This window comes from Melopsittacus undulatus, chromosome 2 (genome assembly GCF_012275295.1).
Source record: "Melopsittacus undulatus isolate bMelUnd1 chromosome 2, bMelUnd1.mat.Z, whole genome shotgun sequence".
Taxonomy (NCBI): domain Eukaryota; kingdom Metazoa; phylum Chordata; class Aves; order Psittaciformes; family Psittaculidae; genus Melopsittacus; species Melopsittacus undulatus.
Window position 1 is genome coordinate 52,911,482 of NC_047528.1, and position 26,910 is coordinate 52,938,391.

Sequence of the window (26,910 nt, forward strand, 5' to 3'; positions counted from 1 at the left end):
TCTCCTAAGGGCAGTACCTCAGAGTGTCAGCAGCACAGCAGCTGTTGGGGCTGACTGGGTTAACTTGTCAGCTTATGCAACGAGCCCTACAAAATGAACTATGTTGCTGACTGGACAACGCATGTTCAAGTATCATCTCTTGACCAATCTCTGCTTTGACTCAAGCACATAGTTAAAGACTGGAGTTAAACTGACCCAGTATTTAGGAACTGAAGTGTGCTATTTTTGCCACAGGTTACAAAGCTTCCTTCTTTCTATTACCTATAGTTCTACTGTATCTCATTCAGATTAAATGAAAACTTTAGCAGCATTATCTGACAGAATTTAATATGTAAATAAATTTCAATAGATTAATTTATTTCACTACTCTCTTGTGGAGTCACTAGGAAGTCAATTTTCATATGTAATCTTAGAAGTCTTGGTCAATTTTGTGGCTATGGAAAGATCCAAGCATCCAGGGCTCAATTGGATTATGACAGCATACTGTGTTTAGAGGGGTAAGTAGGAAGGAAGTTTAAGTGGAAGGGACAGTGCAGTGGAAGAAAGGGCTAGAAGAGGTGGTGGGGACCCCATACTGAAGGGGAGTAGGGCTTGAAGAGAGGTGCAGGATCATCTTGTCCCTGCCCATGGCAGGGGGATTGGAACTAGATGATCTTAAGGTCCTTTCCAACACTAACTATTCTATGATTCTATCTCTAGCTTGCTAATCTGGGTAAATGGTGCTTAGAAAGAGAATCTCTTGTTGCTACAGCCTCAATTAAATTAATTTGAGACCTGCCAGATCCTTCATTATTTGTGAACACCCACCCCAAACCCTCCCCGTCATCTTCTGCTGTGAAGCATCCCCAGCCTACAAATCCCTTTCACCCTTCCTGCCCTGCCATTTGCACTTTCAGACCTCCACTTGTACCCCAGCTCTTGCAAAATGGAGTTTGGTCTATGGCAGCAAGAAATACTGAGATGGCACTGAATAAAATGGATTCACCCGTGAAACAACAGAAGCATCACATGCACCCTGCAGCATTCCTAAGGGCTTACCCGCCTCTCTACTTCTCTTTGGCCTTTTCCAGTAGCACCTCTACCCTTCTCTAGCTGGCCTCCTGATTTTTTAATACTTGTCCAAATTAAAAAAGAAAAGAGATGTTGTTATTGGCCTGTGCAGTTCTGTTCTCATTTTCTTGTTCTTGGCACTCTCTTGGGTGTTCAATTCCCCGTAAGCAACACAAGACAACTCAATCACCGTGTTCTTTCAACTTTTAAAACAGGGATGCCCCCTTCCCTTCTTATGCTCGGAAAACTCAGTATTTGCTATTAATTGGATCTGCTTACTCTTCCTGCTAATAGCTCAGCCCATTTTCCCCTTAAGGGAGGGGGAGGTTTTGAAAAGAAAGAAAAAAAAGACACCCCACAAAATCTCACCAAAATCGACATCAGAAGCAAACCAGCAACAGCTTTTTGCTTCTTGCAAAGACATCTGAGTAAAATGCATTCAATACAAAGGTAAGGTTTCAATGCCATGTACATAAACCACCTGAAATTACATAACGTGTTTCATAAACTGAAACTACAGCACATAAATAACCTAGTCCTGCATGTCGGGTTGTCCTGCTGGGTTACTCGCTGCTTCCCTCAACATAATGAGTTTTCCAAGAAACAGGAGACAGCGTTCCAGAGGAACCAGAATTACACGGAACATACCTAATGACAAGAAAAAGTTTTTTAGAAAATCATAAAGAAATTTACCAGAAAGATTCATGCTCCTGAAGATGAAGTGAATTGGGATCATTTTAAGTATTTTAACAGCAGTTTTTATTGGGACACGGTTTTCGGGGCCCAGAAAGTACCAACAGACTCTGTAGCCTCTACCAACAGATAACTTTATAACTATAGTCAGATTAATTAATTTCTTAACACAACGCTGTGGGGAAACTTTGGAATGTGAATTGGGAGGAAAAGCACAGCCTCTCAAATGCACCCTGTAGGGCATCTAGAAAAATTTCAGGTCAGACCAAAAGCAAAGCCTGGGAGCTTAACAGGTGCCCGCTCCAAATGGCATGACTTTTTCCTGCTCTGGATACACTCCTTGTTGGAATACACCCACCTGTTTCTTTAAGTACACACTACTCCTATGTGTTGAAACATATTTAATTTGTCAGAAGCAACAATCTCTGTCCTGGAGATCTTAACAATTGAATGAAGACAGTGGAGAAGACATGAAGAAAGACAGAAAAGATTGTCTATGGCCTTCTAGCACTGTCCTCACCAGAGAAGTAGCAACAGAATGCAGAGACTTTAATTCTGTAATTAAATTGCATGCAATTTCAGTACTGAAAGCTATTCTGCAAAGCGTGTATGAAAAGACCTACTTTCTAGCAGCTCTAGACAGAAAACATCTGTGATACCTGCATCTGAACTAATGTTTTAAAGAACAGTAAATGCTAGGAGATGAGTCCTTTTCCATCAGTGGGATTTTTAGTCTTCTTTGCTCCCTCCTCTCAAGAGAGAATTCCTCCAATGCCTGACCACCCTTTTGATGAAGAAATTTTCCCTAATATCCAGTCTAAACCTCCCCTAGTGCAGCTTGAGGCCGTTACCTCTTGCCCTAATGCTTGTTACTTGGGAAAAGAGACCAGCCACTTCCACCTTCCTTTCAGGTAGTTGTAGAGGGTGATAAGATTCCCCCTGAGCCTCCTTTTCTCCACACTAAACAACTCCAGTTCCCTCAGCTGTTCCTCATGAAGCTTGTGCTCCAGACCCTTCACCAGCTTTGTTGCCATTTTCTGGACCCACTCCAGTAACTCAGTAACTCTTGCAGTGAGGGGTCTATTTACCCACTGAAACGTCAGTGAATAACCTAATTTTTTTCTGTTCATAAAAACAGAAGTTATAAACTTTTGCAGATATTGATCAGGTTTTCACACAGATCATTTTCTACTTCTTTACCCTAAAAATGCTGTATAATATGATGATACCTTGCATACGGAATTGGCTAAGTCTTCTTATAATGGGATCATGGAGTCAGCACATTGTAAGTCCTGTGATCCCACACGCCTGGCTACAGGAAGATCTTTCTTTGAAAAGATTTCAAATTGCTCAACCTGTATGACAGATACACTTATCTAGACAAAAACGTTCTCTATAATGGAAGCAGGCCCTCATGATGCAAAACCAATGCAGAGCAGCCATCTATGCTGAAAAGAAAAAAAAACCTAAAAGGGAATGGGCATACAAACAGAATTAATTGCTCAATTTTTTTTTGTTTGTTTGGAAACCAATGCAGAAGAGATTAGCCTGCAATGTACTGCTTTCTTACATAACCAGGCAATTATGTCTGGTTGAGAGCAAAGCTCTTTTAAACACTCCTAGTTATAGATAAAAGCTCTATAAGGAAATAGCCTAAAATGGAAGGGCCATAAGACATTTGAGCATTTTAGTATCAGGCTATAAAATCATCTTCCAGAGAACAAATTCAGCATGAGCTACACAAATCACTTGAACTGGAGTGCCTGAGAATCAGTCTGTGCGTCAGGAGTTAACCCAGGCTTATCCCTCTAGAATTGCAGATGCTTCAGACGAAGGAAGTACTAGAACGGAGCACACGTTTATCTGTTCAAGACTGGAGTTAAACTTCTATATGTAACTTAAAAGCATATAAGTTAAGCTTGTATACTGATATTAGAAAGCAGTTCTTTATTAACACCAATTTTTACTACACTATTAACCCTTCTTTTTACAAAGGTAATATTGATCAGAAATGTTTTCTTTACCAAGTATTACTACTGCTGCAGTTAATACCTGTCTTTTGTTTATAGTGAAAAATCAAGTCTGTCCAAGCAGAGAAGATTTATCTGCATCCTCTCTTTCAGAAACAGGCAAACCTGTTTCATTAGGGTATATGTATGGGGTAGCTTTGTACTTTGTGACTTCCTTTCTAATAAAATCAAGTTGCTTATTTGTTGCCACCTTGCTGATCCTTATTGGTGCGTCCCGATAAGAGGTATCCACAAACATTTATGCTCATATTGAAAAAGATTATTTTTATTATCTTGTTGAGAACATGTTCTAAAGCAAACATGGTCAAAGAACAAGGTACCATCGTCTCACTCCCACATTCATTCACTTGCAGTTTTGGAGACAACAAGCAGTTCCTGGTTTCATGTCCCATTAGAACAACTTCCTTTTCTTTCTGTTATCAGATAACACGGATTCCCAAGGAGGCCTCTCTGCTATATCTGGTTTCATTAATGTTCACAATGAATTTTCCTTTATGGTTAACTTGAGAACAGCTGATGATGGGTACCTGCCCAAGACCTGAAGGGTTACTCCAACCAGTAACCCTTGCTGAACTTCTCTGGAGCCCTGCAAAACCTTCCAGAAAACGGGAATCATTGCACTCAGCTGAGACCACAGATAGTTCACAGGGCAATCATGGCCTACTACAGAAGAAATCCAGTATCTTCTAAAAGCACCCATCACAGCAGTACTGAATGCTTGCTGCCATCTGCAACATTCAGGCTCAGAAAACAAGCAAAAGAGGAGATGAGCACAGTGCAGGGATTTGGCTAAATGGCTTATTTTAAGGCAAGGCAACTATTATTTTTTTGGCCAGAACAAGGCCACTGGACCTGAAGAGAAAGGAGCGCGGCCAAAGAAGAGTGTTCAGAGTCTGGGGCTTGCAGAAGGGACTGATGAGGACAAAAACCAGGGAGCAGAATCCCTCAAGGGAGACCTTATCTAGGGTACAGCATTGTACAGACAGAACCAAGCACCAGCAGTATCTCAGCAGCCCAACAGCTGAAATTAACTGGCACAGAAGTCAGGTTGAAAGGTCAGTCCAGGCAGAAGGGATGTACTGCACTTGGCTTATCTGTTCCATTCTCTAGATCAAACATGTATTTTTCACTCTGGCTGTTATGCAATACAGCTGTACATTATGAAACCATTGCTACATCCTCCTAACAGGTGTTGCTGCATTTTGTATCAGGGTGAAGTTGGAATCATATGAATTGAGAGACACTATTTAACCTGTTATTTTATTTCTATTGTTGTATCTGTATGTTTTTGTTGTTTGTTTTTTTAAGCCATCTGACATATTTTGTAATAAGGACATACAGAAGGAATAAGGATGATAAAATACAATCATTTTTTGATTTGGTGGCTCAGTTCCCCTAGTGAAGATGCTCTCAAGAATCAAGATTACAGTAAGGGAGGAGCTAGACCTGAAGGAAGGTCACAAAGCTGGATGACACTGTAACCTAACTCAAGATTTTCCTTTCTTGTATCATACAATCACAGAATGGGTTGGGTTTGAAGGGACCTTAAAGCTCATCCAGTTCCACCCCCCCTGTCATGGGCAGGGACACCTTCCACTAGATCAGGGTACTCAGAGCCCCATCCAGCCTGGCCTTGAACACTGCCAGGGAAGAAGCAGCCACAGCTCCTCTGGGCAACCTGTGCAGGGCCTCACCACACTCACAGTGAAGAACTTCTTCCTATTATCTAATCTAAATATCTCCTCTTTCAGTTTAAAGTAATTTCCTCTTGTCCCTATCCCTTGTAAGAAGTGCCTCTTCAGGTTTCTTGTGATTTCTTACTTTTTAAAATTCTGGCTACAACATTCAGACCTAAGAAGGACCATTTGCTCTGAACTAATGCACAGAGCTTGGGCTTTGTATCACAGGTTACCTATGCCTGAAAAAAGTAATTTAATAAATAACATCCCCTTACTGTGAAGAATATCAGACAGAAGGCATCCAGATCTTTGGAATTCAGCACTATTGGTAGTGCTCAATGTAGTGGTTAATGGGGATTAACAGCCTGATTTGAATCAAGAGCCTGATTAATGAACTGGCTTGGCTTCACCATTCAATCTCTGTTATATCATCCTTAGCCACATTAAAAAAAGCCTTGCATCATCCACCATGTTTTTGTATTGTATACCATTCCCAATTTTCTTCTTGGTATGTTGAAATGCTCTCCTCCAGATCTTCTACCATATAAGAATTTGCTCTATTCCTCAAACCTAGGTTTCTCTGAATCTTGTATAAATTCTTCATGTCAACATTGTAAAACCTTAGCCCCAGTATCTACCCAATAGCAGAGTAGTTTCATAATGGTTTCACTGTAGGGTAGGGGGTAGAACCACCATTTCTTGTTACTAGACATATGACTTCATAGGTGATAACACTAGCATACTATGTTTAAAAGTCCTAATTTGGAGCAAATGAAACCAGAGGTCGACCTTTGTTTTCATGCAATTTAAATTGGCAGCTTGTTTAAAACATTCGTTTCTGGAATACCAGTGAAAATGTCGAATAGAACCACTGTGACACCAATACTTTTGAGAAGTTTCCTAGAAAGCAGCTCCATTTGTTTTTCCGTGAATGGCCTCTAACAGCATTTGCCAGGGTGCATTTGAGCATCTGGCCACACTCTCATTTATAATGGCTGACTCATATTGAGCTAACTTGTGGTGCTGAAGGGCACTGAAACAGAAACATTAAGGATGGCTTGAATGAAATACGAGTGAGAATAATTTATATGGAAGCATGAGAAGACACAAGGATTGAAGGAACAGCATGAATTGATAACCAAGGATGTGATTAACAGCAGTTAAACTGGTGAATACTGAAGGACCTGGTATTTACATCAAGACCAGGAGGCCTAAGCTTGATAACGCCACAGCAGGATGAGTTGTCAGCAGAAGACCTTAGGTCCACCAACAGGAGGATGGCAGCAGGGCTGCAGCACACATTATATGTCAGTTCACTGCTTGTTATCCCAGCAGGAAGAAAGGCTGTAGCCATGAAGATAGCCCAATGAGGAAACACAAACAACAGGTAGCAGCTGGGGGGTGTGTGAAGTAAACAAGATCATGATGGAAAATTAGATTGTAATAGCTGAAGGATATAAATACTGGGATGACTGTTATGGTTTAACCCTGGCCAGTAGTTCAGCCCCACGCAGCTGCTTGCTCATCCCCAACCCAGTATGATGGGGGAGAGAAGCTGAAGAGTAAAAGTGTGGTAACTCGTGGGTTGAGGTAAAGGTAGTTTATTACTTAAAACAGAAACCAAGCCAAAATAACCCATCTCCCACCCCCAAAAAAGAAAAAGTAAATAACAAAAAACCCAAACCCAAAAACTCTGCTGCTGCCAAAAGTCTCATTGCTCACCATCACCTGACTGATGCCCAGCCAGTCCCTGAGTAACTGCAGCCCTGGTCAGCCACTCTCCCCCCCAGCTCTATATGCTGAGCCTGACACCATATGGTATGGAATATCCCTTTAGTTAGTGTCAGCTGCCCTGGCTGTGTCCCCTTCCAACCCCTTGTGCACCCCCAACCTGCTCGCTGGTGGGGTGAGAGGCAGAAAAGGCCTTGACTCTGTGCAGGCACTGCTCAGCAACAGCTCAAACATCCCTGTGCTACCAACAATGTGTTCAGCACAAGTCCAGAACATAGCCCCATACCAGCTACTGTGAAGAAAATTAACTCTATCCCAGCCAAAACCAGCACACTGAAGAAGTTTCTGACTGCAAAGTAAGACCCACCATGACACAGTGTTTAGTCAAAAGCCACCATTCCTTGCCTTTCATGGGGATCTCAGCCTGCCTAGTCTGGCTGCTTGGACGTGGGCTTCTTGATGCTCATGAGCATATACGGGTGTGACAATAGGACTGGGTGAAATCTGTGAGTCAGTGTGAGTGACTGAGGTTTGTTTTGTTTAAAATAAATACTGCCTTCCCTTTCCTTCTGGTCTAGAGTTGAATTTTGTCACATTAATTTCCTACCACGCACAGTCAATGAACTACAAAATAGTCTCTAAATTCATCATTTGCAAAGGAGTATAGCTGTTTGACCAGACCTTTTCTGTGTAAGCCTATTCTAGTTCTCTGTTAATAGACCTCCCAGTGAGGTGTTTCACACCAGCGCCATGGCAACCTGCAGATCACCATCCCACATGCTTTCTCTGAATAATGGGACAATATGAACATTATTCCCAAATTCCTGTGCTCAGACATTTCTTTTGAAGGGATATTAGCAGGCCAGCACCTTTTGGTCAACTCTTACCTACTGCCATGAGCAGGGACACCACACACTAGGTTTTGGTTACTGTTTCTAACAATAGAACATAACCACTCTGAACATACTCACACTTCATAATTTAACCTTTGACCACCTGCTAGTAATGAGGCTATATTGCAGCTAGCAAGTATTTTGGCAAAATGCCTTAATATTTTCATCTGCCTGAGGTAAATTTTTCCAGTCAACATCTTAAATTCCTTAGTGATTGTCTGTACTTTGATTTCCATTTCCTCTTTTTAACACTTAAATATTCGGTATGTAAGTGTATTTTATTACTGTTCTCAGTTTGTCATAAAGCAGAAGTATTTCCTCTCTTGCTGTCATAGCTTTGCACCATCCAGTCAACGTTTTTTTTTTAAAGCTTCTGGTTGCCACCCATTTATTTAATTGCCAAGCTAAACAGATTCACTCCTTTTGGAATAAAATGTAAAATTAATTGTAGGGTTACCTCTGCCAATTGGTAACAAATATTTTCAAGTTTTGATCATTGGCTCCTAGACAAGCACCAAAATCCAGTGTGGCAATTATTTAATTACAATAACTATAATCCAAGCTGGCTGTGTATTGTTAGCTACAATGGTTTTCTACAAGCTTATTGTGATAAGCATATTTTACTACTGGCTGTGAGTCATCTTCCCCTGCAGATGCGCACAGCAAGTTAATCATCCAGTCCTGAGCTTTAACAACACAGCTCTCAGCCAACATGTTGCTGCCTCAGGCTTTACCAGACCGTGCATTCCTTCATTTCTACTTCTGTTCCTGTGGTTTGGAGTTATCAGTGCCTCCAAGAGACAAGTTTTAGTGTAGGATGTCACCTCTCTTATATTTAAAAAAAATGTTTCAAGGCTTTGTTATGCATTTATATGCACTGTGCTGAGAAAATATTCTGCTGTTTCAAATTACAGGTGCAGAACTAGGATTCATCACCAGTGATAATGAGAAAATTGTTTCCAGCAATCTGAAAAAAACCCAAAACCTTCAGCAGGCTGCTGATGGAGGAACAGAGATGTTCTTTCTTGTCTAAATAGTGATGTTGACAATTCTTTCATTTCATTAGATGTATTATAAAAGGCTTTTGTCACCCTTACATGCCTTGTTATTGATTCCTATGGTTAGGTGGCTGCTACAGCTTTATGAAATGAAATGTAGCTGTGGACTTGTCTCTTCAGAAACAATGTTCGCAGTTTTCACTTATAGAACAAGCAATGAATTGGACAGTTCTGCTCAACTAAGGGCCTTTTCCTAATTATCTGTATGTCCCTGGGAACTTCTTATCTCTTCCATTTACAGATCATGCCATTGAAAAAAGTCACATTACTCAACAGATCAATCAGAAGTTTCAGGTCTCCTGGTAGTTGTGCTAACAGCATTGACTAGAGCAAAATCTGTTCAGATTCCTTCCAGGCTTCACATCTCATTTTTCAAACTCTAGAACCCACTTACGAACGTACTTATTCAGTGGTTACCAGCATTTTTGTGTGTATGGTCTGGTAACTGTTCTAGAGTGGGAGACATCTGTTTTTCCTCATATATTTGAAAAAAAATCTGATGTCTCATTTCATTAACTTGAAAATTATGTCTGTGGAAAGCTGGTTGAACCTTATGCCAATTCTTCAAACATTAAATGGAAACCTAACTAATTTAAAAGAATACTTATGCTGGGCATGGGCCTGTATTAAAGATCTCAGTTGCAGTTCTGTCAAATTTTGTTCACTATTTTCATGTCCCCCATCTTAATTTGTCAAGTCAAATGTTCACATTTTTGGGAGCCTGATATCACAGTGACAAACACAAAAAGATTATAGAGCACTAGATACAAAATCCACCATCCCAAGAAGCTACACGTGCTTTCAGTATCCAGTATCAATTAATCTTATGGGACAGAGAAAGACAAAGTTCAAAAAGAACCAAGAAAGCACCGCAAGTTTTGCATCGAGAGCAGAAATTACAGAACTCCTCCTCAAACAGAAAATGCTATAAAAAAAATCCCCTAAGGAATATTACAATTGAATTGAAAGGGACATACTACCTAATCTCTCTATATAAATCAATTGTGTCAAGACCAAAAGATATTTACAGTCTAAATGGCTTTTAAATAACTTATTATACATTCAATATAATACTTCAGAGAAAGAAAAAAGCCACCATCAAAATATTCTAAAGGTGTTAAAATGGTCACTTCTATAAATAGCAGAGAGAGAACTGAAATCAGTCATTATCTGCCCAAAGTTTCCCTTTTTTCCCCTTAGCCCAAGAAGAACCAGGACCCCTCGTCTGAGCAGTTCACAAAACACATAGCACTCCAGTCTTGCCAAACTTCAACAGAAAGCCTCCTGAGAGACAGTGACTTACATGTCTTCTGTTCACTGGAGTCTTCCCACAAAGAAAACAAAAAGATGAAAGTGGGTATTAGAAAACAGACTTACTTGACTTACTAGATAAGGTATTTTCATTGACAGCCAGGCTCATCTAAATACAGCTTTATCTGAGATCCTTCCACTACATTAAATATTACTTTGAAAATATTTATAACATCATTGTTATGTTTGTTATGCACCCCTATTCTCCCACGTGCCTTGCTTTCCATAACCATACTGCTGCTGTGGGACCTATCCTTGTGTGATGTTCCTAAACAGTTGGTTAACCTTAGGAAAAGCTGGAAACATTCTTGCCATGAAAGTATTTTGGTTGCCCAAGGCTGTTCAAGATACTGAAGTTATTATAAAATGGGAGAAAACATCTACCCCACAGGAAAAGAAAGGGATGGTGCCATTCTCTGTTTCATCCACTGATTGGTTCTTGGTGAAAAAAAGGGAAAAAGTGTAATTGTTAACTGTCTGCATGAGATAAATCCTTAAGCACAGTGACGGCAACCATGCAGGGCCCAAATAGCAGATTAAGCTCAAGGCTAGTGCTTTTATCATAGTTCTCCCAGGCAAAACACAAGTACTACACTGCACAGCAAGTCCAAAAGGGCTGTTGTGGTTTAACTCCTTGTGCATGTCATTCCCCCCCTCCCCCCCCCGCCTGCTGGTGGGGTGGTGTGAGAAACAGAAGAGGCCTTGACACTGTGCAAGCACTGCTCAGCAACAGCCAAAACATGCCCAGGTTATCAACACTTTCCAGCACGAATCCAAAACATAGCCCCATGCCACCTACTGCGAAGAAAAAGAACTTTATTCCAGCCAAAACCACTACAAAGCCCAAGTCTTTGTAAATAAAATAACCCGTATTAGATCTTTAATTTACATGTTGCAGAAGTAACAGCAGAAAAGGGAAGCTGGTAGGGAACGAACTATTCAGAGGTAAACCCTGACAATTATAATCTTAGCATATGTAAAATCAAACCAGTACACTAGAGGGTGTGTGTTCTCACATAAATGCATCATCTCAGATGATAAACAAAATGTCTGTAGGCTTAAACACATGATAATCATTACCTGTCAACTACATTTCACCATTTTTCATAGGCCAGCTTTTAGTAAGAAAAACAGTTAACACTTCTTTAGATGTATATAAACACGCCTAGGTAACATACTGAATTACAAATACATACTGCATTTATAGGTTGGTGAGCACATACAATTTTGTCAAATTGAGGTCTCTGTGGAAAAGGTGGTGTACAACTGCAGGAAACTGTCAGTTCTGCTCCCAGGGCAAAGGGCAAGTTATCAAAAATGGGGTGATTGCAAGAAGTCACCATGATGGATGCAATTTCTATTAATATATTTATATTGACCACATCATATATTGCAAAACAACTTTAGAGGACATCTTCTAATAATAAAATACCTTGAGACTGACAACACTGGTAGATAGCAAAGTATTCTCACACCTGTTTCCAAAAATGAACAAAAAAGTAAAAGGATATAAGGTAGAGGGGAGAAAAGGGACTTTTAATATAACATTGTGTGTTCACTCCTTGGAAGCATTTAACTGTTTGGTTTTTGGCTGGGTTTTTTTGTTGTTATGTTTATTGGTGTTTTGGTTTTTTTCCCCCTTTGAGGAAAAGGATTTTACACAAACAGGATTTTTTTTTTCTAGAAATATAATTGGAAAAAGCAGAGTTATCCAGCCTTCCACTGCCAGGATGAGCTGTTCTGGAAAAACCTTTGATGAGTGATGGCAACAGGTGAGTTTCATGCTACCTACAGAAAATGACAGTAAACTGTATCACAGATTCACAGAATGGTTGAGGTTGGAAGAGATCACCAGTGCTCACCAAGTCCAACCTTCCTGCTCAGGCACGGTTATCTACAGCCCATTCCTCTGGATTGTGTCCCGATGGCTCTTGGAAGGAGACTCCACAACCTCTCTGGGCAACTGTTTCAATGCTAGGTCATCCTTACAGTAAAGAAGTTCCTAACATTCAGGTGGAACTCCCTGTGTTCTAGTTTATGCCCATTGCCTCTAGTTCTTTTGCCTGGCACCACCGAGAAGAGTCTGGCCCCATCCTCTTGACACCATCCCTTCAGGTACTTATACATATTGATCAGATCCCCCTGAGCCTTTTTTTCTGCAGGCCCAGCTCAGCCCTTCCTCATGTAAGAGATGATCCAGACCCTCAATCACGCTAGTAGCCTTTGCTGGACTTGCTGCTGGAGCTCCATTTTTCTGTTGTACTGGGGAGCCCAGAACTGGACATGGCAATCCAGGTGTGGCCTCATCGAGCCTAAGCAGAGAGGGAGAATCACCTCCTTGGACCTGCTGGCCCGGGATGCCATTGGCTTTCTTGGTCACAAGAGCACAGGGAGAGGGACAGCCCAGGTCCCTCTCCACAGATCTACTTTTCAGAAGATCATAAGGAAAAGATGATTTCTACTGTCATGTGATGTAAAGTTTCAAAGACTTCCAGATATTAACTGTACTGGTTAGTAACAATTTTTAGCTACTGTAACATGTAATTTGAGTCAAATGTGATGCATCCAAAAACAATGTCTTAACTAATAACCTAAATTCCCTTCATTGACAAGGAATATGAAATAAACCCCAGAAGTGCCTGCATCTCATCTCATACTCAAGCTGCAAAAAGCCAGTTTGTTTTTTTTTTTCTTATCAAGCTTCCAGGGACACATCTAAAGTAAAAACCAGAGTACACAGTGAGAAAAGTAACTACCTTTTTCTTTTTAATATACATGTAGTACGGAATGTTTAATTACAGCAGAACAGTGCTTCCAGTTAAATAAAATTAAAAACCTTTATTTCCCCCAAATATAAAATTACTAAATTAATGTCTTAAAAGAATAAGAACATGGAAAAAGCTTTAAATTATACCACCATTTACCACAATAACCATGATAACCAATTACATACTCCATTGCTTTGGCAAAAAAGTTTTCTTCTTTTAATAACTGCATATAAACCTAACATAGCAAAGACTGTATACATCTTTATATTGCACTTATTTATATACAGGAATAAATGAACTGTGAAGTCTGCATATACTTGGAATGAGCATATTTTCACAATAAACTGAAAGCAGAAGGATAACAGCTGGTATGAATATTAAAAAATGCTTAGAAATGTAATACATTTATGTACAGACTGTACGGACTGTATTAACAAACAATATGTACATAACAATTTACTACTATTGATATTTTAGTATAACTCAGTGTTCATTAATACAGACCTTTGGTTGTATTTAGTTGTTTAATAAGATCTAAGCTCACATACCTCCAAAATGCAACAAGGTATAAAATAAAGCACAACAATTTGCCAAATGGTACAAAAACTACTACTGTCAGTTCCGTTAAACCCAAAAAACTAGTGTCTCTGTCTAGCCTCAAAATAGTTCTTGTACTTGGAATCAATCTCTATGTGCCATACACAAAAAGAACACCTGAACGTTACGTCTGCAAAATTACATCCCACAACACTTTTTTGTAATGTGCAATTCATCTTGGTAATACTTTCTAATGCAAAAGAGAAATTAACTTCAACTTTATAGTTTTCCAACACACACTTCTGCAATGACATTGTGAATACTTTTAAATGTTACCAGCAAGATTTAAAAATATATATGTGTGCCTCTCTTACTCTAAAAGATTATTACCAGTAACTGCTATTTGCTAAGTGTGCTCAGACATTCGTATGGATTATGCAGCTTGCACGTGCCGAACATTTAGCTTCAAAATCATCCTGAGTTCGCACACCAATGAAGCAAATCCACATACTTTAAAAAAGAAACAGACTTTCCTTTACAAAACAATCATGCAACTGAAGAAGAACTGGGCATCCCATGAACTGTTGTGCTTGTTGGAGTTCCACTTATGGCGTTGAAAATGTGTAGTGAATTCGGCATAACACTGGCCTTTTCTTCAACAGGAGTAATCTTAAAATGGAAAACATGTATTTATCAAAATATTACAAAATGACACAAACATTTATAAAACAGCTAGCCGTTTTTGTAACTTGCTTCTCACCCACTCGACTTTCCAGTACATTCTCAAGAGCAGGGGGCATCTTTCTGAGGATGGTTACTCTTTTCAGCCATCCTCTACTACATTTAGAAGGTCATTAGTTATTTCTCCAATATCAATTCTAATTTAGGTATTATACTGTCCTTTGCAGAGGAAGCTTGGATAGCTTCTCTCATTTCTTGTGTTAACTTTCAAGAATTTCAACAATGACAACAGGCTTGGTTTTTGCCCCTCCTTTTTTTTTAACTTAAGAGGTATGATTTCAGCATTTCTTATGAAAACCTACCAGAGCACCAAAAAAGACTTAATTCTTAACAGCTATAAGTTTACTGACACTGAGATTAGAAATTCTGTGGAAAAAGGAATGTTACAAAGCTCAGACAAAATAAAAGCAGAAATAAACAAAACTAATTACCATCCCAGCTGATCATATTGGCAAGCAGCAGAGGAGAAAAAAAAAAGAGAAAAATATTTAATACTTTTCTGTATTTTCCATAACAAAAATGTTGGAGTTATTTACAACCCATGCTTTTATAAGACATCTAGTAGTTTCTTCAATGACATTAGAACAAGCATTGTGAGAAGCTATTTTTCCAAATACAGCAACAGGCAAGCACGTAAAGGTAACATTTTTAAAGATTTCAGTGATTCTGACCATGAGGGGAGTGACCAATCTAATTTGGAAAAAAATATATACCCCAGTAACACCACATGATATTTCTTGTAGGCAAGAAATACAAGTTTTCAGAGTTAAGAACCATGAGCTGCTCTATAGCTCTGCGAAAAATATTATACAAGTAAGAGTGGAGGAAAGAAAAGGAACCTGGAGTGATTAATATGAGATAAATAAAAACATCAAGAACGCATGGATCAAGCATGAATCTTCAGCTCTTCATGTCCTCCTGGAAACAATTTCTTTGCCTTTGATGTCAGGAAACATTTCTACCATAGATCCCAGATGCAAGGTCCTACATCTCACTCCATAAGAGTTCTGTTTTTCCTTCTCCTATATGTGCAGCTTGCCTATAGTGAATCATGTTGGAATACCTCATGAAAGATAGTTAACTCTCTGTTGCGAAGTAAATGCTCATACCCTCAAAATATAAAGAAAAAGGGCTCTTCGCAGATTAAATCCTCCTTAGTCACCAGGAATTATAGACTAAGGTCTTTGGGTCACTCAGTAGAGACCCCTGTAACTACACATATGAAATATAGATGACATATATATTCATGTCATTAAATGTTTTGTCTTTACTGTAGTCTTCCTCTCCTACAAAGAAAAAGGCTGGTGCCAACCAGAATTACTTTCTTAATGAAGCATCTGCAGAAAATTCACCAACAGAAAAAAAAAATATGTTCCAAAATTCCGTGATATGCTTATACTCTACTAGAAAAACATACAAAAAAACCTGAAACAACCCTTTTGCATAAAGCATTATATACACTTTTACCAGTGGGTTCACATTACAGCTACATTTAAATGCTGGTATGTAAAATTAATTTCAGCACATACTTGTTCGTGCATTATTTCAGAAAGCTCTTTTGCCATTTCTCTGTAGTTGGCCTTCATTTCTTCTTGATATTCCAATTGATCTTCCTTTATAAGCCGCTCATTTACACCCAGAGCGTGTCCACAAGCTTCAACAAATTGCCTGGTTTAGATAATAAAAGAAGATCTCAATCAGGAATATAAAATCCAAAAGGTTAATTCAAAATACCAGCTTACATCACGTTTTTTAGGTAGTCAGAAAACTAAAGTGTTAAAAGAATTCTTTAAGTCTTGATAAAGTCATTCCCCCTCCCAAAAACATACCTAAAAACTTCCTTTAGTAGCTTTACTTTATTGTCTGGGTATCTTTTGGTGTTTGTATCATCTAAGAAAGCTCTTGCATATGCTAATGGACCAGCATTAACCTAAAAAGAACAAGAATTACAAAATAAAGTCAGTTCTCTGACATTTTGTCTTAGCAATAAAACCTACTACAGGCGTCTGTCCGATTTGTTTTTCTTAGGAGAACACATGGATTTCAAAAAAGCTAGACTTACTTCAGAAGATAACTGCTGGAGTTGGAATGTAAGAGCATTAAACCATGCCACTGCAGGCCTCATCTGCATGGTTGTTGAACACTTCCAGGGACAGTGATTCCATCACTGCCCTAGGCAGTCTGTTCCAATGCCTGATCACTTTTTCAGTGAAGAATTTTTTTCTAATATCCAGTCTAAACCACCCCTGGCGCAGCTTGGGGCCATTACCTCTTGTCCTATCACTTGTTAATTAAGACTCTTACCATACTGATTCATATACGCTACAATTGCTTCATATACTTTATTGTGAAAAATCATAAAGATTCAGCATTGATTTTTCTTTTTAACACATTCAGATCTTGCCATCCTTAGGCAAAACAAAAATTTTTGACAGTGAGATTTTCTGCTAATACCCCACTCCAATATTTTGTCACTTCTTCACCTCCATAGGGATCTTACCAAAATACAAAAGAAGTAATGACTGTGTTGAACCTACTGTGAAAGACCTAGGCAAAATGTGCTCATTCATTCTCATATGGGAAGTCACCACTTTATGGTAGTTTCAACTATAAACCAAAACCTGGTGTGACTCAGACCACCATAAATTCCAAGGATGAATCTTAATCCTTTCATGTAGCTGTCCATGATAAGTATTTACCTGAAACACTTTTGTTGCTTTTTCTATTCTAAAAATAGCCACAAACAGTGATGATATTTCTAATCTAGGACATTCTTGAATATACAGAATAGAAACAAATGATAAAACGCTACTTATACACTTGTTCAAGGCCAGAAGCAAGTGAAATTTCAAGTTGGATGGCAAAGCATATGGTCTTACCTGAACACTGACACTTCCTTGTAGCTTCAGCTGCAATTTGATCATATCTACTTCAGCTGAAGAGCAAAGCTGCCTCAGTTCTGCAACTTTTTTACTCATTTCATCAATGGCTACTTCAATTGGGTTTAAATCAGTGTGGTGCTGGTACATTACTGGAATGCGCTTCTTCACATATGGGAAACAATGTATAGCTATGGGTGGAAAAAAGTTTCATATAGTTAAAGTATTTCAATAAGGTGTGCTTTGATAGAATTTTATGCTAAATTCTCATTTTGAAGTAATCAGTTGCCCAATTTAATAACATTATATAACAGAAATACTACCAAATGTACAGGAAAACAAAATATTGAAAACGTAAATATGCATAGCTTTAAAGCCAAGAAAGATCACCTACACTACTGCTACTAATAACTACTGATTTTAAAAGGTTGTTTTGTCTAACAGTATTTTAGTATACTTTGCAATTGTTGCCTCCAACAGTTGTGTGAAATCTATGAAAGGATTTTTTCTGACAAAATACACAACATATAGGAAAAATTAGTATCAGGAATTAAGTATAACCCTCCCCCCCAAATAAGTTTCCTTTTAAAGAAGATTTGCATTCAATCAGTACCTGTTAAAATAGTCCGTCTTTTACACTGTTCTTCTACTCCTCCTTGTCTTTTACCAGCTTGAGTGAAAGGCATCTCAAACATAAAGCGACGAATGTTATGAGTCCTTTCAAAATCTGTTTTTCTTTCTTGCAGCTCTTTTTCTTCAAAGTATGGAGTTACATGTGTAACTTGAATATATGCATATTTTGAATCTAAATCCTTAGGATTTACCTTTAAAAATGGTAAAAAAAAATAATCAAATAGCTGAAATTGTGAATAAAGTGGATTTAACTGAAGTTACACAACTTTTGGAAATTTGGTCTCTTAACCCTTACATTACTGAAAACACAAGATATATTAATGCTGTCACAGGGCTTACCTGCTCTCAGTTTCTAACTATTCAGAAGAAGGAACATAAAATGATGCTTTATAGCATATTGTGGGTTTTTTTTTTAGTTATTTTATTTAAATACTCATTGATAACTGCTGTATGCAGAACCACAAACAAAAACACATTATCAAGTTGTACCCATGATTAATACTGGAAGGCACAGGTAGAGAAAACTCAGAAATCAATGTCTGTCTTCCATGAAGCTGTTACAATTTGTAGACTGGAGATGTGAAATTGCTAGTTATAAAAACCCGTTAATAATTAAAAATAAACCCCTACATCATATATAGTTCAGATATCACCTCCAGAAGGCACTCCTCCCAGCCTGCCTGCCTCAATTCTGACACCCAACGAAGGTCCCAAAGAATACAGTGGTGAGAGCAGAGCAAATTGAAGGCTTCACTATTCAGTTCATTTTGCTTCTAGGACTGGATGAGTGAGGGCCTCATGGACTGGCAGATCTTTCATTTGGTAAAAGGAGCAACTGTCTCCAGTATCAACAGATAAGGCATCCTAAGTCTTCACCAAACAGGGTCCCTAAATGGACCAAGGATTTTTTTTTTTTTTAATTTTGTTAATTCCCCCAACCATGGGATAAAGAAGGCACCCTAAATCTGTGCATCTTTCTGAAAGTTGTTGCCTACCATTTTAGTCCCATGTCAAACATTCACATTATCTCTGCCTGTCTCTGAGCCATTTCACTTGTATAAACTAAGTGGGAAAAACAATACAAAAAAGACTGATGGAATGGTTTGGGTTGGAAGTGACCATAAGGATCATCCAGTTCCAACACCCCTGCCATGGGCAGGGACACCATCCACTAGACCAGATTGCTCAAAGCCCCATCCAGCCTGACCTTGAACGTTGCCAGGGATGGGGCAGCCACAACTTCTCTGGACAACCTGTTCCAGTGCCTCACCACCCTCATAGTAAAGAGTAATACACACATGAAGTCACCAGGTAAGCTCTGGAGTAAAGTGGGAACAGCTAATATCTCCCCGCTGTTATCCTTTTCATATTGGAACATGCTGCTTAATTATTTTTTTAATCAGGGTTTGTTTGTTTTTTTTTTAAGCTGATTAGACTGGAACTTAAGTGGCGGTTTTGACAAATGCATTATAATTAACTGTAAAAAATTCAGTAAACTGGAAGAGCTGTGAAAAACTGAGATTACAATATAAATCCCTCGCCATCCACAGCATGAAATCCAGCCCTTGCCTACGTCCTCCTCTTCTTTTAAAGTTCCAGTATTGAAAAGCCTGCCATCGCTGCATTTTCAGGTCGAGAAGCTCAGAACTTTGTGATCTTACTGGTGGAATCAAGGAACAGAAGACAGAAAATCATAACAAAAGATCACCATAAAGTCTGAAGCCAACTAAAAGATAAAAATTGTGTGGGGAAGGGAACAAGAGGAATACACAAATGCATCTTGTGCAGTATTTGGTCTTCTCAGTGTACAGGACACTGTAGCCCTCTTCAGTTCACCAGTTTTGGAGCCTTCAATTACAGAGGAAAGCATTTCCTATGACAAATTTAGATTTAACCAGATGACTCTGTGTAAGCATATTTTTTCTACAGCTTAAGCATTTATAAAATTGAACAGGCTCACAGACAGCAAAGGATAAGGAGAACAACTGATACAGAATTAGAATGTTATTTACTTTTGTTACTTTGCTCAGAAGAGATGCCTGTTTCTTACTTCAGAAGAAAGTCTGGACACTGCTATTGAGGGGCAGAAAAGGGAAAAAACTACCAAAAAATGACTGTGCATGAACTGGCAAGAAATATAGTTAAAGGTAACACAGAATATTATCATAATTCAGATTTGTTCTAAGATGCAATTATTATTTTGAGAGGTAACACTATGGTAATGAAGCTTTTTGGTTGTTCTTAAAGATAAACTTACTATGAGATAATAGTTCCCTCATGTCCTTCAACCAGTAGAGTTTTTAAACACATATATTTGTGTGTCAAATAACAGTGAATCTACAGTATTTCAAGTTGATTAGTGAAGTAATATATTAGATTTTTTTAGAGTGAATAAAGATCATACTTTGCCAGAATCCTGAATCATTTTAACATTCTCAGATCCAAATTTGTCAGAGTAGAGTTTTTGAAGCCTTTGGGAAATTTCTGAAAGTGGTGTGAGTTTGGGCTCTTTGTAGATATATTCCTTTCCATCTTCATCCTCAAAGAATCCCTGTAAAAAACAAAATAATCAAAATCTTGGGGAAAAAACACATAGCACAATGATCAAAATGAACATAATGTGTGTGGTTCAAAGCAAATATAAACATTTAACATCAGAATTCAAGCAAACATAAATGAAGAGAAATTAAAATCTAAGTAAAAGTTTCCTAAGAGGATAAAACCCCAAACAAAACAACAAACAAACAGAAAAATGTACTTTTCTACTACACAATGAGTGAAAGATGATGGAAACACAGTTAAAATTTTAAAGTTTTGTTGTAATTTTATGGTGTGACAAGCCTTTGAGATAACTTCTCTTCACTTTTATTCAAAAGTGAATTTTCAGCACTGTTTCACTTGCCAAAACAGAAATTTTGTTGCCTAACAGGACTATCTGATTCACAAGTGAGTATTTTGGCAATAGCTAACATAAAAATACTCCAAAAATTTTCTTTAGGTAGTAATTAAGAATTATCTAAAATGAAATTTAATTGTAATGATCTTAATTTTATTTTGTACTAGACTGGCATATACTTCTTTATTTTTATTACATAAAACATTTGTCTTAAAACAGTAACTAAAAGCAAAATAGAGTACATGGGAAGTGAAACAGGTCATTGGTTTAAAACAACAAGCCATGTCAAGAGTTCATGTTTGCAACCAGAAAACAAATATTTTTGTCATAAACGGAACAGACAAAATAGAAAAGCACAACATATCATGTATAAACACAGGCTAGATTGACAAAAATACCCACATCAAACTAAAGTGAAATGCAGTAGTTTTTACTGCATTGCTTGCTTTGTAAGCAGTTACTGTAATTACCTCAACATCTGTTTCACTGTCTGTAAACTGGTATTGCTATAAAGTTATAAAAAACAACAGAATACATGTAAAGTTATACTGCTTAGAGCATTTTACAATTCTCCATGCTCAGCTGAACAATAAGCAACTGGGCTATGCATGTAGAAAGTGTAATACTTGATACTGCGTGGTACCATACATATGCATTCTAGACACATATTAAAGGATGTGAAGCTGTCCAATACAGAGCCAGTACTTTTGCTCGAAGCATGCAATACTGATGCATAGAAAAAGAGTGATTTGTTCTCTAATGGAACTTAATGTTGTTTTTTGAATCGCAATGGCCATTAATGCATACCAATCTAAGAAGCAGCCTTGCAAACCACACTGTAGCACTACAGACTTTAAGTCAATACATTGCTAAGAACTGATATCATAGAAAACTTACCGCTGCCTTAAGGTAGTAAATCAAAGAAAAAAAAAGGAAAAAAAAGGCAAAAAATTTACTGAGAAAAATAAGAAAGAAACTGTATTGGTATTGATGCACGTTTTAAAATAAATTACAGATGGTGTTTATTTATTTCTTACAGAACACGTTCCTTGTGCTTTTTATGTCATGGTGTCAATACAGATGATGAAATAGTAAACACTGTTTGCTCTACGCAGTAAGAAGAACCTGAATTTATTTTACAAAAGAAACTTAAACAAAACTCACCTGTCCAAAGAATGCTACCCTGAAATAAGTTCCCAGCAGTCTCCTGCCTGTATGCATAACTTCTGTTACTTTACTATATGCTCGATGAAGAGTGTCATATAAATGAGCAAGCCTCTAAAAATAAGAAACAGTCATGGGGTAAATGAATAAATTAGAACTTTCCTCCCTTAAAACAACAATAATTTATGTCCTTGTAGTTAATAATAACTAAAAGCATTATTTCATTGAACAGCAGTAATAAGTTTTGCATATAAACCTATTGTATAGCATAATATAACTTAATAAATAATAATAATACATACAATAATATAAAACTTGCGTGGAATAATACACTATTTTAAAAAATTATTTAAGGAAAAAAATTTAATTATTTAAAATTAAAACAAAAATTTCAACACATTCATATTTCATTTACAATTTAAATATTCTTGTTCTGTGATGTCCAATGTGTCATACAGGTAAGACCAGAAAAATCAGAACTTTTTTTTCCTCTCTTGAATTTACTTATGATGAATTTACTACCTCAAAATCTCTCCGTTTTTCATAAATAGGAATTATAAGTTTATATATGTCGGCAATGAGTTCATAGCGTTCTGCCTTCCAGAGTCCATCAGCACACTGCTCCAACAATTCCATCAGCACATCCTAGATTTGGATACACATTTGAAAAAGGAAAAGTACTGAGTACTCATGAAAAGCACAGCAAGTAATTACACCACAGTTCTTTCCAATGAAAAGGGAGATCTTGCCTCAAAACAAAACAGAATGGACTGAGTCTGCACTTATATTCTTTGTATTTATGACAAACAGCATTTTTCGTCTAGATACTTCTGACCACGTAGGTCTGCAAATGACACCTGTGTGAGGACCCTAGGTCTTAACTTGAGATCCTTGTCTTACCTTTTTTTTTTTTCCCCAAAGTTTGTTTCCTTGGGTTATTGTTGTTTGGTTTTGTTTTGTTTTTTTTTTTTTTTTGGTTTTGCACAAAGAGCATTATTTTAAAAAGACAGCTTATACAAACACTCGACTAGCAGTTCTGAAGGGAATTATCAAATGCCATTAACGATAAAAGGATACAATACCAAAATCTGTACTCAGAGTAGCTATTAAGATATAACTGTGGAATCTGAAACACTTGGTCCAGAATCAAACTATAAAGTGAGAGAAGCTGAGAAGTCCTGAAGGGTCAAAACAAATTCACAAGAAAGAAACCACCTTGGATTTGTCAGGTTTGAATTTAATATCCTTGTTGCAAAAAAAAAAAAAAGTTATTTAAGGTTAAATAAGAACTATGCTTTTTGGTATGTTAGAATGGAAGCATGAATTCTGCATTAGAGCAGTTACATCATAACTATAAAGTCCCTTCAATTTGTCATAATTCTTTATTTTCCATGCATTTAATTTTTTCTGCTTCAGTCAGTGCAACAAAACTAAGATAACAATAGTTTGCTCTGTTTTTCATAAATTTGAAATTACTTGGCTAAGTCCATTAACTCATTTAACAACAAACAATTTTACAGATACCATGGAAAGCTTATAGCTCCTATGAGAAAGCTGTCATATAGTTGGTCACAGTTTGAGTGCAAAAGAATTTCTGTGAAAAAACTCATATGCTTCTGCAAACCCTATCATAAATCTGTCCTCTTCAAACATGTCTGGAGTTCCAGGAACCTCCAAGAGAACCCAAGTCTAAGACTGAGGAGTATCAGACGACATGACATTTCTACTCTTTGAGACCTTCTGGTATCATTCTTGCATTGTAGTGGTGAAAACTGGAAATAACATTTTATCCTTAGAAGGGATTCAGTGCTATTCCATTGCCCTCCTCCCTTTGGTAGGGGACTAAGACAGCATGAAGAAATCACTAAGAAAAGTCTACTTTAACACTGATTGCAAAAAGAGACTGAAAAATGCTACCCTTATCTATGTGCTGCAACTGTCCCCAAAACATCTCTTCCTTTTCCCCAGTCATTATGGGATTGTATAGACTCCCCAGTATCATCACCATCAATGATTAGGTGGTGATAACAGAAAGACCACTGTCACTGCTGGCCCTCAAGACTATCCACAAACACTGGTTTATGTCAAGAGCCTTAACTCAGACATCAGAGGGAATCCAAATACAGCAAAGCAGCAGAATTTTGTTTGCATAGAGGAAAAATACATAAAAAGCAAAAGATGTGTGGAGAAATTATAGGAGGGAGGAAAAGGACACATTTCTGGGCCACCTGTCTCAGTGTTTATCCGTTCTGATGCGAAAAGGGGTTTTTCCCCATATACCCATACAGAGTTTTGTCTGTAACCTGTTAATGGCCTCTTACGCTTTTATGGCACACCTCTTCGAAAAGTTCTGATTCTTCCACTAGCCACCTTAGGAGCTGGACTTTCCAGTTTCTTGATACTTCTCTTGACTTTGAGGGCACAGCACTGGGCACAAGATTACAGATGGGGCACCACAAAGGCCAAGTGGAAGTGGGAAATCCCATTTTTCTCCTTTTCTTGACTCCATGCTCTTCCTAATGTAATCCACCATGCAATTGGACTCTGCTGCCACAAGGTTACACTGATGATTCCCATTCAAACTCTCGTGAACCAAAACTCCCAGGTCTTTCGGGAGAGCTGCTGTCTAGCCAGTTTATCCCCAGTCTGAGCTGATACACTGGGTGATTTCTTAACAGATACAAGGATTTGCACTTGTCTTTGTAGACCTTTGAGAAGCTTTGTGTTGCTTCAGTTTGAGATCCCTCTAAACAGCAGCCCTGCCCCCCAGCATATCCTTTAGTTTCACCCACAAACTTGATGATACGCCATATCCTATGACCTACTTTGCTAATGAAGATGTCGAACAAAATCAGCCTGAGTATCCCTGAAGAATACCAGCCTCTACCACCATACTTCAGGCATCTTACGTGTTTGGGTAAGACCTATTTCTGCTTTTCATAAAGTGCTTTGATATATTGAATTACACTGGATGTTGATCACTTATAATACGATGTGACCTTTGAAGTGGTTTCATTTACCAATCTGCAAGTTAGAGAAAATCCTCCCATGGAAAGTCATAGCTAAATAAGAGACAAAAAGAATCCCAAGCCCAAACAGCGAGGTAGAGATTGACATCGTATCTGTGATGTAGCTGTATTCTGGCAAAATTTATTCGGGGAAAAAATGTAAAAAATCTGAATTAAATTGTTTCCAACTTTTATCTGCATGGAAACTGGCACCTGCCACAGGCTTGTTAGCCATAGCTCAGATGTCTCACAGATGGACTGCTCACAGCGAAGTCTAGCACAGAAAGGATATCAGATTTCAGCCTTTTACCTTCCTGTTTCTGACACTCAGAAGTTTTTGGTTTTTTTTTTTTTTTTTGGTACTGCAAGAAGAATTTGGCTTGTGCTGCTCAGAAGGCTGCCTGGGTAAACAACTGTTTAATTGAAATGCACACAGTAACATTGTTAAAAAAACCCAACCACTGAACCAAATCAAACCAAATTTTTTTATTTTTTATTTTTTTCCCCCCAACTGGCTAGTTTAGGAAATGAGTCAGGGTAATCCTGGCCTGAAATGAAATACTTTTATTATTAGAATTGAGAACGTTCAAATTTTCATTTTTTAAAATGAGAAACTACATAAGAGCTTGAGACAAATTTCACTTAATTTGGAAGACTTTATATCATCTGAAGAATATAAAAGATATTTTGCCCCTTTTAGGAGATGCCCTCTCATCACCCCTACTTGTAATTAGTCTGTTAGAGATTTCACTTTAATGTAACAAGTATCCAGGGAAATCCTAAGTTTTAAGAAATTCCACATGACTCTTGTTACCATGTATAGGAAGAATTTCCATTAGAGCACCATTTTGCTCAGTAGTAAAGTAGCAGTAAAGTACAGCTTGAAAGATATGTTTCTGCTTTGATTTCTGTAGCCAATATGATTTTCTTTTTTTTAGACTAGTACAGTTTTGCTCATATAAGAACACACTGAGGAAACAGTCCATATATGAATATGTTTCTATTCATGAAGCAACTAGACTACCTGCTCTGAAGTACTTTTGTAAAATACTAGTCACCCGAATTTATCCATGATTTTTAGTCTACTAAAAACCACAGAGTTCTTCCCTATTTTTACTCTCCTTGGGACAAACTATAAGAAGGTATCTGAGAAACAGTAACTGTTTTCAATACTCAGTGAGTCAGAGTACAACATGGTTAAGTTTAAAAAGGGTTGCATGCAGAGAAAAATTACATTTGGCAAGATTTGATGCTTTTGCAAGCTCCACAGACTTATAATTTCACTCTTGGCTTACTTCCATTCCATGGAAATGCTGAGAGATGGAAATAAATTTGTGTAGGGTTCAATGTCCCAGAAAAAGCAGTATAATCTTCTTGCAGGGACTGACTAATGAGAAAAAGGATAAATTTTAAAATTTTTCAATTTAAAAAATAAAAAGAATTTACATCTGTCAAATGGTTTGACAGGTAGATACTGACAAGAATTTCTAACAAAAGTTTCCATCAGCAGTAGTCACTAGTAACCCAACTCTTGGCTTGCTTACAGCAGCTTACATTTCGTTTTGAGTAACATGCTAAATTCCATGCTGGATCAGGAAAAGCAGTGGTTTAAAGACTATAGCACATAAATTAAAACAAACAAACAAGCAAAGCAATCTGGTATTGCGTGTCCTTGGAAAGAAAAAACACTGTATTTCATAATTTCAAGTTAATTCCAATTCCTGCCTTCCCAGAAAAAGGCAAGTCAATGAATTTTGTCTTAAAATTACAAAGTGAAGCACAACCAGAACTTAGGAGTAAAACACAGGTACTGTAGACCTAAACCCAGGCTTAAACCCG

At 37.8% G+C, this 26,910-nt stretch overlaps 1 protein-coding gene across 3 annotated transcripts in view; it reads right to left on the reverse strand.

Moving 5' to 3' along the window:
- Window positions 1-13,185: 13,185 nt before the first annotated feature.
- DOCK9 (dedicator of cytokinesis 9) overlaps window positions 13,186-26,910 on the reverse strand; it is a 116,740-nt gene continuing 103,015 nt past the window's right edge. For all 3 annotated transcript variants that reach the window (XM_034060108.1, XM_034060107.1, XM_034060106.1), the window contains exons 46-53: window positions 22,586-22,708; window positions 22,064-22,177; window positions 20,408-20,554; window positions 17,984-18,194; window positions 17,371-17,561; window positions 16,321-16,421; window positions 16,021-16,159; window positions 13,186-14,419 (exon numbers count right to left, since the gene is read on the reverse strand). In XM_034060108.1, the coding sequence (XP_033915999.1) occupies window positions 14,297-14,419; window positions 16,021-16,159; window positions 16,321-16,421; window positions 17,371-17,561; window positions 17,984-18,194; window positions 20,408-20,554; window positions 22,064-22,177; window positions 22,586-22,708 (1,149 nt within the window). In that variant the 3' untranslated portion in view covers window positions 13,186-14,296. The remainder of the gene's footprint in view (window positions 14,420-16,020; window positions 16,160-16,320; window positions 16,422-17,370; window positions 17,562-17,983; window positions 18,195-20,407; window positions 20,555-22,063; window positions 22,178-22,585; window positions 22,709-26,910) is intronic.